General features: G+C 48.3%; 1 protein-coding gene across 1 annotated transcript in view; it reads right to left on the bottom strand.

Moving 5' to 3' along the window:
* The window catches only part of LMCD1 (LIM and cysteine rich domains 1), a 64,761-nt gene that overhangs the window by 26,777 nt on the left and 25,158 nt on the right, over positions 1-12,826 (bottom strand). The window contains exon 2 of the mRNA XM_084634005.1: positions 4,527-4,615. Within this exon, the coding sequence (XP_084490131.1) occupies positions 4,527-4,615 (89 nt within the window). The remainder of the gene's footprint in view (positions 1-4,526; positions 4,616-12,826) is intronic.

Here is a 12,826-nt window from a genome sequence, read left to right as displayed (position 1 = left end):
TCTATGCCATTTTCCAGACATCTAACAAACCCTTCTGTTTTTACCAAGCTGGCTGTGCCACTCCAGAGTCAGGGGTGCATTGCTCCCTTTGGTTGTACAAGTCTCCCCTAAGTGTTCAGTTCAGGTGCACTCACTGAGGGGGAGCTCACGGAGCGAAGCAGGTGTGCTGATGGCTCCAAAGTTCAGTCCCAGGAGGTGGTAAAATCAAGGGACTTACCCCAGTGAGAATGCGACCCAAACAGGCTCAACACACTAAAGGGGTCCTCCCCAGGGACTGTTCCAAAGCACCAGACTTGTGGATCTGAGACACTCCCGTTCCCAACCCTTTTCTTGCTTTCTTGGTGGCGGGGGAAGGGGGAGAAGAGACATTTTGACTAGTACTGTGAATATAGTTAAAGAAATACAGAGTAAAGAAGTGACTATGCAATTCTGACAGATGGCACAAGATGAAGAAGTGTTTTCTGGATAGAATGAAATGGTAGTGTAAGCAGGGGAATAGTCCCGCTATTGTGGGGAACTTTCCTGGCTTCTGCACTACTCCAGTGAAGTGGGCTAGCGAAAGGATCCGAGTCCTTGCTCCCACTTCCTTTACCCAGTGGCCTCCCTGTCCTTGAAGACTCCCCTTTCACTCTCCTGTCTGGCAGAATCCTCATACTCCAACAAGGCTGGGCCCAGGATTCCTGGGGGGCTCAACCCCCAACCCTGCTGTGGTCACCTAGGACAGGGGCTAGGGTGTCCCCACTCCGGGGTACTCTCTCTGCCCTGGGCACTTCTCTGACCCACTGACCATTACATACAAGTTAAAGTTATTTAATCAACAATTAATTTTAAAAAAAGAATAAGGAAAAATGGGAAAGGTTACAGGAAACACATCACCCCACTCTGTGGCAGGGAACATCACAAACAGTGTCTCTGGAATGCTAGGGCAGTTCACAGTCTGTTCCTTGTAAGTCCCAGGCCGCCTTCTCCAGCCCTGGCAGTGCTGCAGGAATGCTGTGGGCTGGACACTTGCTCTGGTGGTGGCCACACGCTCTCAGGCTCTAAGTGGTAGGACCCTTCTTCCAAGTGTCGCCCCCGCCCAGTCGGGGTTACGATCCAAGCCTGGCCCACAGAGCCTCTTGGCTGAGGTGTCTCCCTGTGCTGGGCCCGCTGCCCAGGGTCCCCCTCGCTCTTCCCAGCTGCTCACCACACCCAGCTCCGGACTGCCCCAGCCCCAGCACTCTGTCTCTGCTGCTCTGCCTCCAGCTCCCTGGGCTGCTTCTTTGGCCCCTCTGCCTCTGGTTGCTACAGCTCTGCTCCCAGGAAGAGGTCTGTTCTGCAGGCTGCTTCTGTGACTCTGCTCCCAGCACGGACCTGCTTCCTGGGCTGCATTTCTGGGCCCTCTGGCTCTGGTTGCTGCAGCAGCTCTCCTCCCAGGGCAAGTCTGCTCTCTCTGGGCTGTGCCTTTGGCTTTGGGGCTGTAGCTCTGCTCTCAGGACAGGGACTGCTCTCTCCAGATCTAGCACAGCTCTGCACCCCAGCTCAGCTCGGACCCCTGCTTTCTCCTTAGCTCGGCCCCACTCTGTGTGACCCAGGCAATTCCGGCTCACATGGAGGACGGGACCTCCCTGGCCTCCTGACTCCCTGATTAGCCTGCCCGCCCTGTCATTCAGGCTGACCTGGAGCATTGGCCTCTCCCCATTGTTCCTGGGGGCTGTCAGTCTCAGAGTCCTGATTCCCCATCAACCCTTCCCCCTTTTTAGTACTGGGAGCTAGCAACTAGAACACCCCCACTGAATGTTAGTAAGGGGGCAACAGTCCCTTTACAGTAGCTAAACACACTGGGCCACTGATAGTTTACACAGGCTGGCTGAAGAGGGGAGTCCAGTCCTGAATAATTTTTATTCTGAATTTGTATCATTTAAATCGTGCAAAAAGGTTACTTTTGTTGTACACAGCTACAGTGGAACTGAGCTGAGGAGTTTTTAAAGCATGACATTGTTGCCCTGGGATCACTCGTGCATCCTGCTGAAATTGCCTCCTGCCTCCCAATTGAAGTAGGAGCATACTCTAAACATTATTATTGTAGACATACTGGGATAAACACCAGACACTATTAGCCTGGCTGCTGTACATGAGAATTTTGAAAAGCTGAAGAACATTGAGAAGCAAATGAAGTGTGTGGTGGGGGGAAAGGGGAGGCAGGAGGATGGGGTCAGGAAGAATCTAGGAGTACTTCTGCAATGAAGTGTTGATACCATTTGGATTCCTTCAGTAAAACCTAATGGTACTGATTATGGTCTAAGAAAGAAGGACACAAGGCTGTTCTTTGGCTTAGGATCAAGGTGGGGAAAACTATTACAGATTTCTGTGGGATGGCAGTGTAGAAGGGATATTTTTGTCTGCTAGCTTGTATGATTTGGGCCATTCCTCATTCACTGAAGATCCAAGCGCCACTTCTGGTACAGGGTTCTGGCAGGAGGTAATCTTAGCAAAGACTCCCTTCCCTATCCACTCTGCCCCCCAGCTCATCTTGGAGCCTCTCCCCAAGCCTGGAGGTTCCCCAAGATCCCAGAGACTTTGTGCAAGTGCCCTGTGCCCAGGGGTGAAAGTATGTTAGAGGACTTACCGGTACGCTGGAGTCCTGAGCAGGGGGCGTGGCCCCAACCAGAAGAGGCGTGGCCTTAACCCCCCGAGCCCTTTAAATCACTGAGGAGCCCTAGGGGCTCCCGGCTGCCACCGCTACCCTGGGGCTCTGGGGTAGCAGCTGCCAGAGCCCCAAGCCCTTTAAATCCCCACCTGAGCCCTGCTGCCCGAGCCCTGGGGTAGCGGCAGTGGCGGGGCTTTGGCGGGGATTTAAAGGGCCCCGGAGCTCCAGCCCCCGCTACCCTCCCAGGGCCCTTTAAATCCCGGCCTGAGCCCTGCTGCCTGAGCCCTGGGGTAGTGGTGACCAGGCTCCATCAGGGATTTAAAGGGCCCCGGTACTCCAGCCGCCGCTACCGCCCCGGCCCTTTAAATGCCCGCCGGAGCCCCACCACCGCTACCCCAGGGCTTTGGCAGCAGGGCTCAGGCCGGGATTTAAAGGGCCCTGGGAGGGTAGCGGGGGCTGGAGCTCCGGGGCCCTTTAAATCCCCGCCAAAGCCCCGCCACTGCCGCTACCCCAGGGCTCGGGCAGCAGGGCTCAGGCTGGGATTTAAAGGGCCCTGGAGCTCCAGCCGCCGCTACCGCCCCGGCCCTTTAAATCCCCTCCGGAGCCCCACCACCGCTACCCTAGGGCTTCCGCAGCAGGGCTCAAGTGGGGATTTAAAGGGCCCCGGGAGGGTAGCAGTGGCTGGAGCTCTAGGGCACTTTAAATCCCCGCCAGAGCCCTGCCACTGCCGCTACCCCAGGGCTCGGGCAGGGATTTAAAGGGTCCCGGGGCAGTAGCGGTCGCTGGAGCTCCGGGGCCCTTTAAATCCCTGCCGCAGCCCCGCCGCTGCTACCCCAGGGCTTTAAATTGCCGTCTCTGAAAGCCAGTCCTGATATGGCGCACCGGCTCTTACCAGTACGCCGTACCAGGGCATACCGGCTTACTTTCACCTCTGTCTGTGCCTCATTATTACCAGGATTACAGTAAAACTCTGATCTCACCTAGGGCATCTGATTCCTACTGTGCTAGGCATTAGACAAGTTGGGTGAGAGACAGTTCCTGTCCTGAAGAACGTACAGGGTAAAGAGAAGACAAAGAGGTGGTGGAGTGGAGATATACCATCCTGGTAGAGTGAACAGGACAATAGTCTCCAAACATCATGATAAATCCACAACTTTGCTTGTTTCTTTAATTTTTGGATGGGATTGCATAGGGAGGAGATTAGCTAAACAGATAGAGGGAGGAGGACTGGTTAAGGTGTAGAGACCGAGGGTTATGTCTACACTGCGCATGTAGCCTGGATGATTGGCACTCAGGTTAGCCTAACCCAGTATAAGCATTCATCAGAAAAGCCCTATATGCATTATGTCCTCACCGTTTCTGCACTTAATGTGTATGTGGGGCCATTTCCCATGATTCTTTGTGCTCAGATACTCAATGGATTCTTCAATCAATTCTGTCAATTGTGGAAGAATATACCTGTCTCAGAGAGAATTGTGGAGGACTATCAATATTCAAGTGACCTTTCCTATGTCCTCACTGCAAAATGGGCAGGTTCCAGTCTGAGATAACAGCTTCAATCCAGACCTCCAGACATGCAAGCAAACACAGGTTCAAAGCACAAAGAGACACATGCTTGAGGGTTATGTGCAGCATAGAAGGTTTAGACCAAAAAATAAATAAATCAAATCATGTAGGTGCATGAGCTAAGACTGCACTGTAGACATATCCTAAGGGCAGAACCTTCTAGCCCTCTAGTGGCCTCCCCAGCACTGAGCTTGCACAAACTCTGCACTTCCCTTCCTCCAACACAATCATTTATCAGTTTGCATCTACAGAGAGTCAGTGAAGCCTGAATATAGACAAAGCCCCAAGAGAGATTTTTTTTAAATAGCCCATCCAGCAGTAGATAAATTACCTCCAAGAATGTGGCTCAAAGCCTGTACACATCCCTCTGCATCGCAGACAAGGCACCCCTCTTCCTGATTGCTGCTGGCTTACAGACATCTGGAAAAGAGAAGAGTTTCAGGATTTTTCTTTATTTTATATATTATCTCTATCTCTTGGCCTTGAGTTCTTCCATTGTGCATGGCTTCTCAAGCATGTTGATTCCTTTACAACTGTGCCTTGTGCGGTTTGAGGTCTCCAGATCAATAAATCATTGGGCAACTGGGTACTCATGGTTAAGCAAGACTGCTGAAAGAGTTCTGGTCTTGAACATAGATGAAAAGGGATAAAGACCTCTTATTGACTATCTGGGTGCTAGCTTATAGTACCTCCACCATACATTATAAACCATTGAGACAACATTGGAATAAAACTTCTGGTGGCCAATAAGTTGGGCTCACCAGTCAGTACAACTGAACATTTCTTATCAAAGCAAAACTTCAGACATCTTCCCTTCTAGGCCACTTGTTTAATGGACATGTGATTAAAATGCAGCACGATCTAAACAGATGTTTAGAGACTGTGAATAAAGGAGCATGTTTTACATTTAGTTTTGGCACAGGATATTGAATTACCACTTACATTTTCCATTTAGGGGGCAGTTTGAGATACTTCTGTGAATGTGAGAAGAACAGATCTCAGACTGAGTCTTGTTGAGAGGTTATCAATGAGTTAAGTTTCACCAAACTTATCACACAACTTGTATACCATGTACAAATCAACTCAAGATTGTTGAGTGATAATGACTGAGCTCATTATCTTTTTACTTTAAAGATTAAGGGGTAATTTGAAATACCTAGGAGGGGAACACATGTAATAATGGGCTCTTCAATCTAGCAGAGAAAGATTGAATGTGATCTAATGGTGGAGTTGAGCTTAACAAATTCAGACTAGAAATAAGGCACAATTTTTTAAAACACAGTAATTAACCATTGGAACAATTTACCAAGAGTTGTGGTGGATTCTCCATCACTGACAACTTTAAAATGGAGATTGGATGGTTTTTGTAAGATCAGTTCTAGTAATAATTTGGGGAAAAGTTCCATGGCCTGTGCTACTCAGTAGGTCAGACTACAGGATCACAGTGCTCCTGTCTGGCTTTTGAGTCTATGAATTTGAGTTTCATGGGATGCAAACAGCTGAATTAGATAATCTTTAGCCTTAACCATGGGAAAAACTTCCAGGAAAAAATGTCTGGGTGAGAAGAATTATTTAGATATAGGGACAATTATTCAAATAGGTGGGAAATGTGAGGCCAGAGACACTACAGCAATTTAAATATATATGAATTGTAATGATCAGTGGTTGAAAACTAATACCCCTTTTAACACAAAGACTGGATTTTAAGAAAAATCCAATCCCTCATTTGGGCCCCCTCCTTGCATTTGCTTCTCCCATGTTGAGGATTCACCATTCTAGTTGTTCAAAAGAAATTGCAAAGAAGTAACCACCCACTCTTCCCATTGCTTCCTCTAAAGACACAGATTTTAATTTATTAATGTTACCAAATGAAAGGCAAATTTTTATAATTATTATACATTCATATTCAGACAGAGCACCTTCTCTTAAAGCAACAGAAATGAATGGGAGCTGAGGGTCATCTTGTGGGGCTATTCTCATTTCATGTAGTTCTAAGGGCTTGTCTCTGGGAAGCTATTCCTGATTATCTCTATGTGTAGACACTCTTATTCTAGAATCAGAGTGCTTTATTCTGGATTAGTTTAATCCAAAAATGGACTAAAATAGTTGATCCAAATTAATTCAGAATACAGCACTCTTATTCTGGAATAATGGAGTGTCCACACATGGAGATAATCAGAAATAGCTCCCCAGGGAAACAAGTTCTCAGCTTTCATTCACTTCTGTTGCTGAATAATAGAGAAAACACCCTTAAGCAGTGAAAGATTGAGATACACAGTGCTGCCTTACTACTAATGTTCATTTTATTGATATACAGTATACTACTGTTTATCCAAAACCCTGTTATTCCAACCTCTGCATTATCAGAATCCCTTCTTCATCTCCCATGGGTATGTATACATTGCAATTAAAAACCCTCGGCTGGCCTATGACAGATGACCGACCCACAGGGCTTGGGCTAAAGGGGTTGTTTAATTGCAGTGTAGATATTGAGGCTCGGGCTGGAGCCTGAGCTCTAGGACCCGGTGAGATGAGAGGATCCCAGAATTTGGGCTGCAGCCTGAGCATCTACCCTGCAATTAAATAGCCCAGCTGCCCGAGTCCAGCTGGCAAAGACCAGCTGCAGGTGTCTAACGGCAATGTAGACATATCTTATGTGTCTTGTGCTGGGGAGCCAGAAGAGATGTGGATGAGGATGTTTGGATAACAGACTAGGGACCCCCAGACACAAGGGTAACAGGGGTGGCTACCTTGCTGCTGACTGGCTCCTGCCTTCAATTAGCTGAACAAAATCCATGCCCCCCCATGCTATTCAGATAGTCCGGAGTATACTGTAGAGACTTCCTTGGTCCCTATTCAGAAACTCAAGTTTCCATATCTCATGTTTTGCTTTGCAGATGGTTTCCATGGTGAAGGGGAAACATGGTGGGGAATAGATAAATGCCCAAGGGAGGAAAAGAAGAGGAAAAAGAAATAGTGTGATCATGCTCCACTTTAGGCTGTTCATTCACGACAGTTGACAGACTAAGTTTATACAGAGGAGTCCATGTCTGTGCAGGGAAGGCAGTGACAAAAAATGCTAGTCTCAAAATGGGAAGAAGGGGCAAATATGAGCTCATTTGTTGAGCAGAAGCAGCCAATAAGGTTTAAAAATACAACTTCTGTGTCTATCTTTGCACTGCAGGATTTATCAAACATGACTTTCTGAATTTAAAGAATGTGAAATGCATGACAGGAGCCAAGAATGAAGTAATTCTAAAGGAAAAATTATGGAGAAGTGATACTGTGGATTTCTGAATAGGGCTATAAACTTTCCCAGAATCCCATCTCTGATGGACAGTTCATCTGCACTGGCAACAAGTCTCTACAAAAAAAACAAAAACAAAATCAGTTTTGCCAACTGTTAATTTTTTTTTAAATCCTGTGAGTTGATCCCTCCCCCCCAAAAAAGCAACCCCACATGGGAATTACAATTAAGACTGATCCCAAAATTATGATTTAATCTTAGGCTTTTAGAACCCCTCTCTTACCCATTCCCAGTGGGAGTGTGAAAATTAAGATGTTGCTAACTCATAAAATTTATAGTGAGCAAAGCAATTTTGGTCCCGATACAGGATTTTTCACTGGAGGACACAATGAATATCAGGGACCTACTGCCATAGGCTCTGTACAAACATATAGTAAGAGACAGTCCCCATCCCGAAGAGTTTAATCTCACTACCATGCTTTGCATTAGAGTATGTGACATGGGAACTGGCTTAAACTAATCTCATATATGGTCCAAACTTCCTTGAGATAGCAGTATTTAAACCCTGCTGAGCTGGACAGGATAGTGACCTACAAGTGAAAGCATTTATGCCTCAATTAGCAATATCCCAATACATCCAGTCTCTTGTAAGTGCTAGTGTTGCCTGGCTTTCTGGAAAGAGATATACTAAATCAAGTTCTGACCTTTCTGGAGTTTACACAGACTGGGTCTTTCATCCTGTAGACACAAAAACAAAGCAGCTCACACTGCTCTCAGTCTTAAATATATTGCCTGTTCTTAAAGGGACAGATCCATTAGTAGCACAACATCCATATTCCCTTCTAAATAATCAATCATTCCAACTACCCGAGGATCCATTTTTATACAAATACAAAATATTAAAAGAACATTAAGGCTGCGAAAATAAAAGTACGCTGTCCCCCATACAGCCTCAGGGACATCACAGGTGAGACAGGCTCCCTGCTCTCAGTTCCATTGCCCACGCCAGAACTGCAGCCCAGAGCTGCAGTTGCAGGGGAAGTCCTGCTCAGCCCCAGGCTGGAGCATGCCCATTGTGCACAGCATCTTCCGGGAACATTGACACAAGCTAAGTCACTTGGCAAGGGCACATGGCTCAGAGGAGACTTGCTAGCTAGAGCTTTTAACAGTTTTCTCTTTTGTTCAATGAAGTCAGCATTTGTAGAGTGCTTGGAGAGCAAATGCAAGGAACTAAGGGTATGTCTACACTATGAAATTAGGTCGATCTTATAGAAGTTGATTTTTAGACATCTATTTTACACAGTCAACAGCGTACATCCCCACTAAGCGCATTAAGTCGGCGGAGTGCGTCCTCACTACCATGGCTAGCATGGACTTACAGAGCGGTGCACTGTGGGTAGCTATCCCAGAGTTCCTGCAGTCTCTGCTGCCCATTGGAATTCTAGGTTAAGCTCCCAGTGCCTGATGGGGCAAAAACATTGTCGCGGGTGGTTTTGGGTACGTGTCGTCAGTCGCCCCTCCTCCATGAAAGCAATGTCAGAATTGTTTTGTGCCTTTTTTCCATGCGGACGCCAAACCACGGTAAGCAAGGAGCCCGCTCAGCTTAGCGTCACCGCCGCTGTTGTGTCCTGGGTGCTGCTGTCAGCAGACGGTGCAGTAGGACTGCTAGCAGTCGTCATACACTGCTTCCGCTACAACTCTGCTCTCCTGCAGACGCCATACCACGGCAAGTATGGAGCCCGCTCAGCTTACTATCACTGCTGCGGTTGTGAGCTTTGTAAACACCTCGCTCATTATCTATTGTTTTGAAACCATGCATTCTTTATTAAAAAAGAGATAGCGAACACACCGGGTGGGGTGGGGGAGGAGGGAAGGACAAGGCCACACAGTTTGGATTGTTAGTATGACTACAATAAACTGTTTGAATGACAGCCTTCTGTTGCTTGCGCCATCCTCTGGAGTGGAGCGGCTGGGGGCCCGGAGCCTCCCCTCCCCCACCCCGTGTTCTTAGGCATCTGGGCGAGGAGGCTATGGAACATGGGAAGAAGGGTAGGCAGTTATACAGTGGATGCAGCGGGAGAGGGGGTGGGGGTGTGTGTGTCTTGGCTCTTGTTGGCTTTCCTGCAGCTCCAACAGACACTTCATAATGTCTGTTTGTTCCCCCAACAGAAGGTTCATAATGTCCATGTGCTCCCCCATTAGCCTCAGCATCGCGTCCTGCCTCTGCTCTTCACGTTCACTTAAATTCTTTCTGCCCCTGAATGCCTCCATGCATTAAGCTGTGCCCCATCAGTGCAGGAGGACTGCACGAGCTTGGAAAACATATCGTGAGTGCGTTTTTTTTTGGGGGGGGCCTTCTAATCTGCAATAACCTCAGGGACGGAGATGATGGGGGAGCATAGGAACATTTGCACCTGGGGGGGGAGGAGATAAAAAGGAGAGTAAAATTGGGTTGGCTTCTTACACCTACATAATGTGTGGGAATGTTTTCAAACTGCAGCACCCCCCTTCCCCAGAGCAAGCAATGGTTTGGGTTTCAAATTTAAAAAGGAGGGGCTGTAGTATTCTGGTAGATTTGCAGCACACACCTACCCCCACCCCACCACGTGGCTATTCTTGGGGATGATCACTTCACCCCTCCCAGCCGCCACATGATTATTCTTTGGGATGATCCCTTTTAGCCAAGCACAAACAGTCCAGCATGAATGGGGTCCTTTTACTGTTCCCTTACAAAAATCCCCCTATTTCAACCATGACCATGAACACTATTGCTTTTAAACCCTGTACTGTAGTTCCAAATGTGCATGCACGAGATGTGCCTTCTCTGGTTTCAGGGTCGGGGATCCTGCCTTGGGAGGGAATTTCCCCCCAAGGTGATGAAAAGGTCCTGGGTAGCAGGAAGAACGGATTCACTGCTTGCCTGCTGTGCATTCTCCTCATCCACAAAATCCTCCTCCGTGCAGCATGAGACTCCCCTCTTGCAGGTGTCCACAGACAGTGGTAGGGTCCCCCGCCCCCCAGAATGGCATGCAGTTGTTCATAGAAGCGGCATGTATGGGGCTCTGACCCAGAGTGACCGTTTGCCTCCTTTGTCTTGTGGTAGGCTTGCCTGAACTCCTTAACTTCCATGTGGCACTGCTGTGTGTCCCTGGTGTAGCCTCTGTCCAACATGCCCTGTGAGATTTTGGCAAATATATTTGCATTTCTTCTTTTGGATCAGAATTCTGCCTGCACAGATTCTTCTCCCCATACAGCAATGAGATCCAGTGTCTCCCTTTTGGTCCATGCTGGGGCTCATTTGCTATTCTGGGACTGCATGGTCACCTGTGCTGCTGAGCTCACCACGCTGACCAAACAGGAAATGTAATTCAAAAGTTCCCAGGGCTTTTCCTGTGTACCTGGCTAGTGCATAGGAGTTGAAAGTGCTGTCCAGAGTGGACACAATGGAGCACTCTGGGATAGCTCCCAGAGGCCTATACCATCGATTTGTGTCCGCACTACCCCAAATTCGACCCAGCAAGGTCAATTTTAGTGCTACTCCCCTTGTCGGGGAGGAGTACAGAAGTCAATTGTAAGACCCCTTTAGGTCGACAGAACGGGGTTGGTTGTATGGACGCAGTCATTTTTAAAATCAACCTAACTCTGTAGTGTAGACCAGGCCTAAGAGAATTCATCAGAGCCACATAAACATAGCTAGATGACACTTGGTCCCAGTAAACCCTTTCATAAAACCTTTATAATCATTTTTGGCCCTTGTATGGGTCTGAGCTGCAAAGTTCAGATTCGATCCAGTTCTAGATTTCTAAGATGCTGAAATTCAGAGAGGTTTAAAGCAATGGTTTTGATCTGGCCTCTACTTTAAGACTCAACATTTCTATAAATAGATTTTACCTGACTTGCCCCTAAATATTAGTTTACTGTCTTGTTAATGTGCCTTCAGGATGTGAACTAGACAAAAAACCTGCTTTGCTGAAATAGCTGGCAATGCAGTATAATTGCGCAAACTGGCTACTCTGCTGCAAGCAAAGGACACAGCTGACATGAGACTGTAAATCTACCCATCGTTACTCGAGATGCACCACAGCTAGAAAAAAATTGCTACGAGTTCTTGAAGAGCTAGATTCCCTCAGTCCTAAGGATTCACAAGATATGCCTTGAAATGGTCATTGGCCCCCCTTCTTCACATTCTTCAAAAGTCACCACTGGCTATGGTGACCAGGTGTCTGGTATTTGACCACAGCACCTGATCAAAAAGGGACCCTGGTGGCTCCGGTCAGCTGAGTGGACCGGCCAATGGGAGCTGCAAGGGCAGTGCCTGGGGGCAAGACCAACATGAAGAGCTGCCTGCTGCTCCTCTGCCTAGGAACTGGACTTGCTGTTGGCTACTTCTGGCATACAATGCGGAGTCAAGACAGGCAGGAATCCTGCCTTAGCCCCCACACTGTGCTGTTGACTGGGACCAGACCCCAATCTCCTGCCCCAGCCCTGAGCCCCCCCAAAAACCAGAGTCCCCTCCTGCACCCATAACCCCTCATCCCCAGCCCCATCCTAGAGACTGCACCCCCAGCTCAGCCCTTGTACCCATCCTGCACCCCAGCTACCTGCCTCAACACACAGTCCCCTCCCACATTCTGAATCCCTTGGCCCCACCCCCTAGCCTGGAGCTCCCTCCTGCACCCCAAACCCCTCATCCCCAGCCCAGAGCCCACATCCCCAGCCGGATCCCTCCCCCACCTCAACTCCCTATCCCAGCCCAGAGCCCCCTCCCACACCTTGAACCCTTCTGCCCCATCCCTCAGCCTGGAGCTCCCTCCTTCACCCCAAACTCCTCATCCCTAGCCCCATCCCAGAATCCACAATCCCAGCCAGACACCTCACCCACTCCTGCTTCTCAACCCCCTGCCCCAGCCCAGTGAAAGTGAGGAAGGGTGGGGGAGAGTGAGCTACTGAGGGAGAGGGGGAATGGGGGTGTGTCCTCAGGGAAGGGAGGGGGCTAGGGTGTTTAGTTGTGTGTGATTAGGAAGTTGGCAACCCTACCCCGGCCAATAATCTTTTTGGGACCCCAAATATTGTGGGTGAGGCAGGAAGCCAATGAGGACATCATCAGTTTTGGAACAGTGCATTAAATATAAAATAGGGACTAGGGATTTTAACGGGGACATGTACGGTTTGCAACTAGAGATTCAGATGTCTGACAGAATTTGAGTCTATACTTCTATTTAAAAGGCAAATAGGATTAAATAACCCCATTTAGAAGAGAGTTATGATACACAGACCAAAGGGGGGGGGGAAAATGTAGGAGAGCCACGGGTTTTTTGGGTACAATATCAGCCAGTTAAAGGTCTAAAAGTAAATACCCGGTCAAGACATTGAGAGTCAGGGAC

The sequence above is a fragment of the Lepidochelys olivacea genome, assembly GCF_965140295.1.
Source record: "Lepidochelys olivacea isolate rLepOli2 genome assembly, chromosome: 7".
NCBI lineage: Eukaryota > Metazoa > Chordata > Testudines > Cheloniidae > Lepidochelys > Lepidochelys olivacea.
The sequence above is the reverse complement of the archived record's forward strand: the minus strand, read 5'-3'. Positions and strand labels throughout refer to the sequence as shown.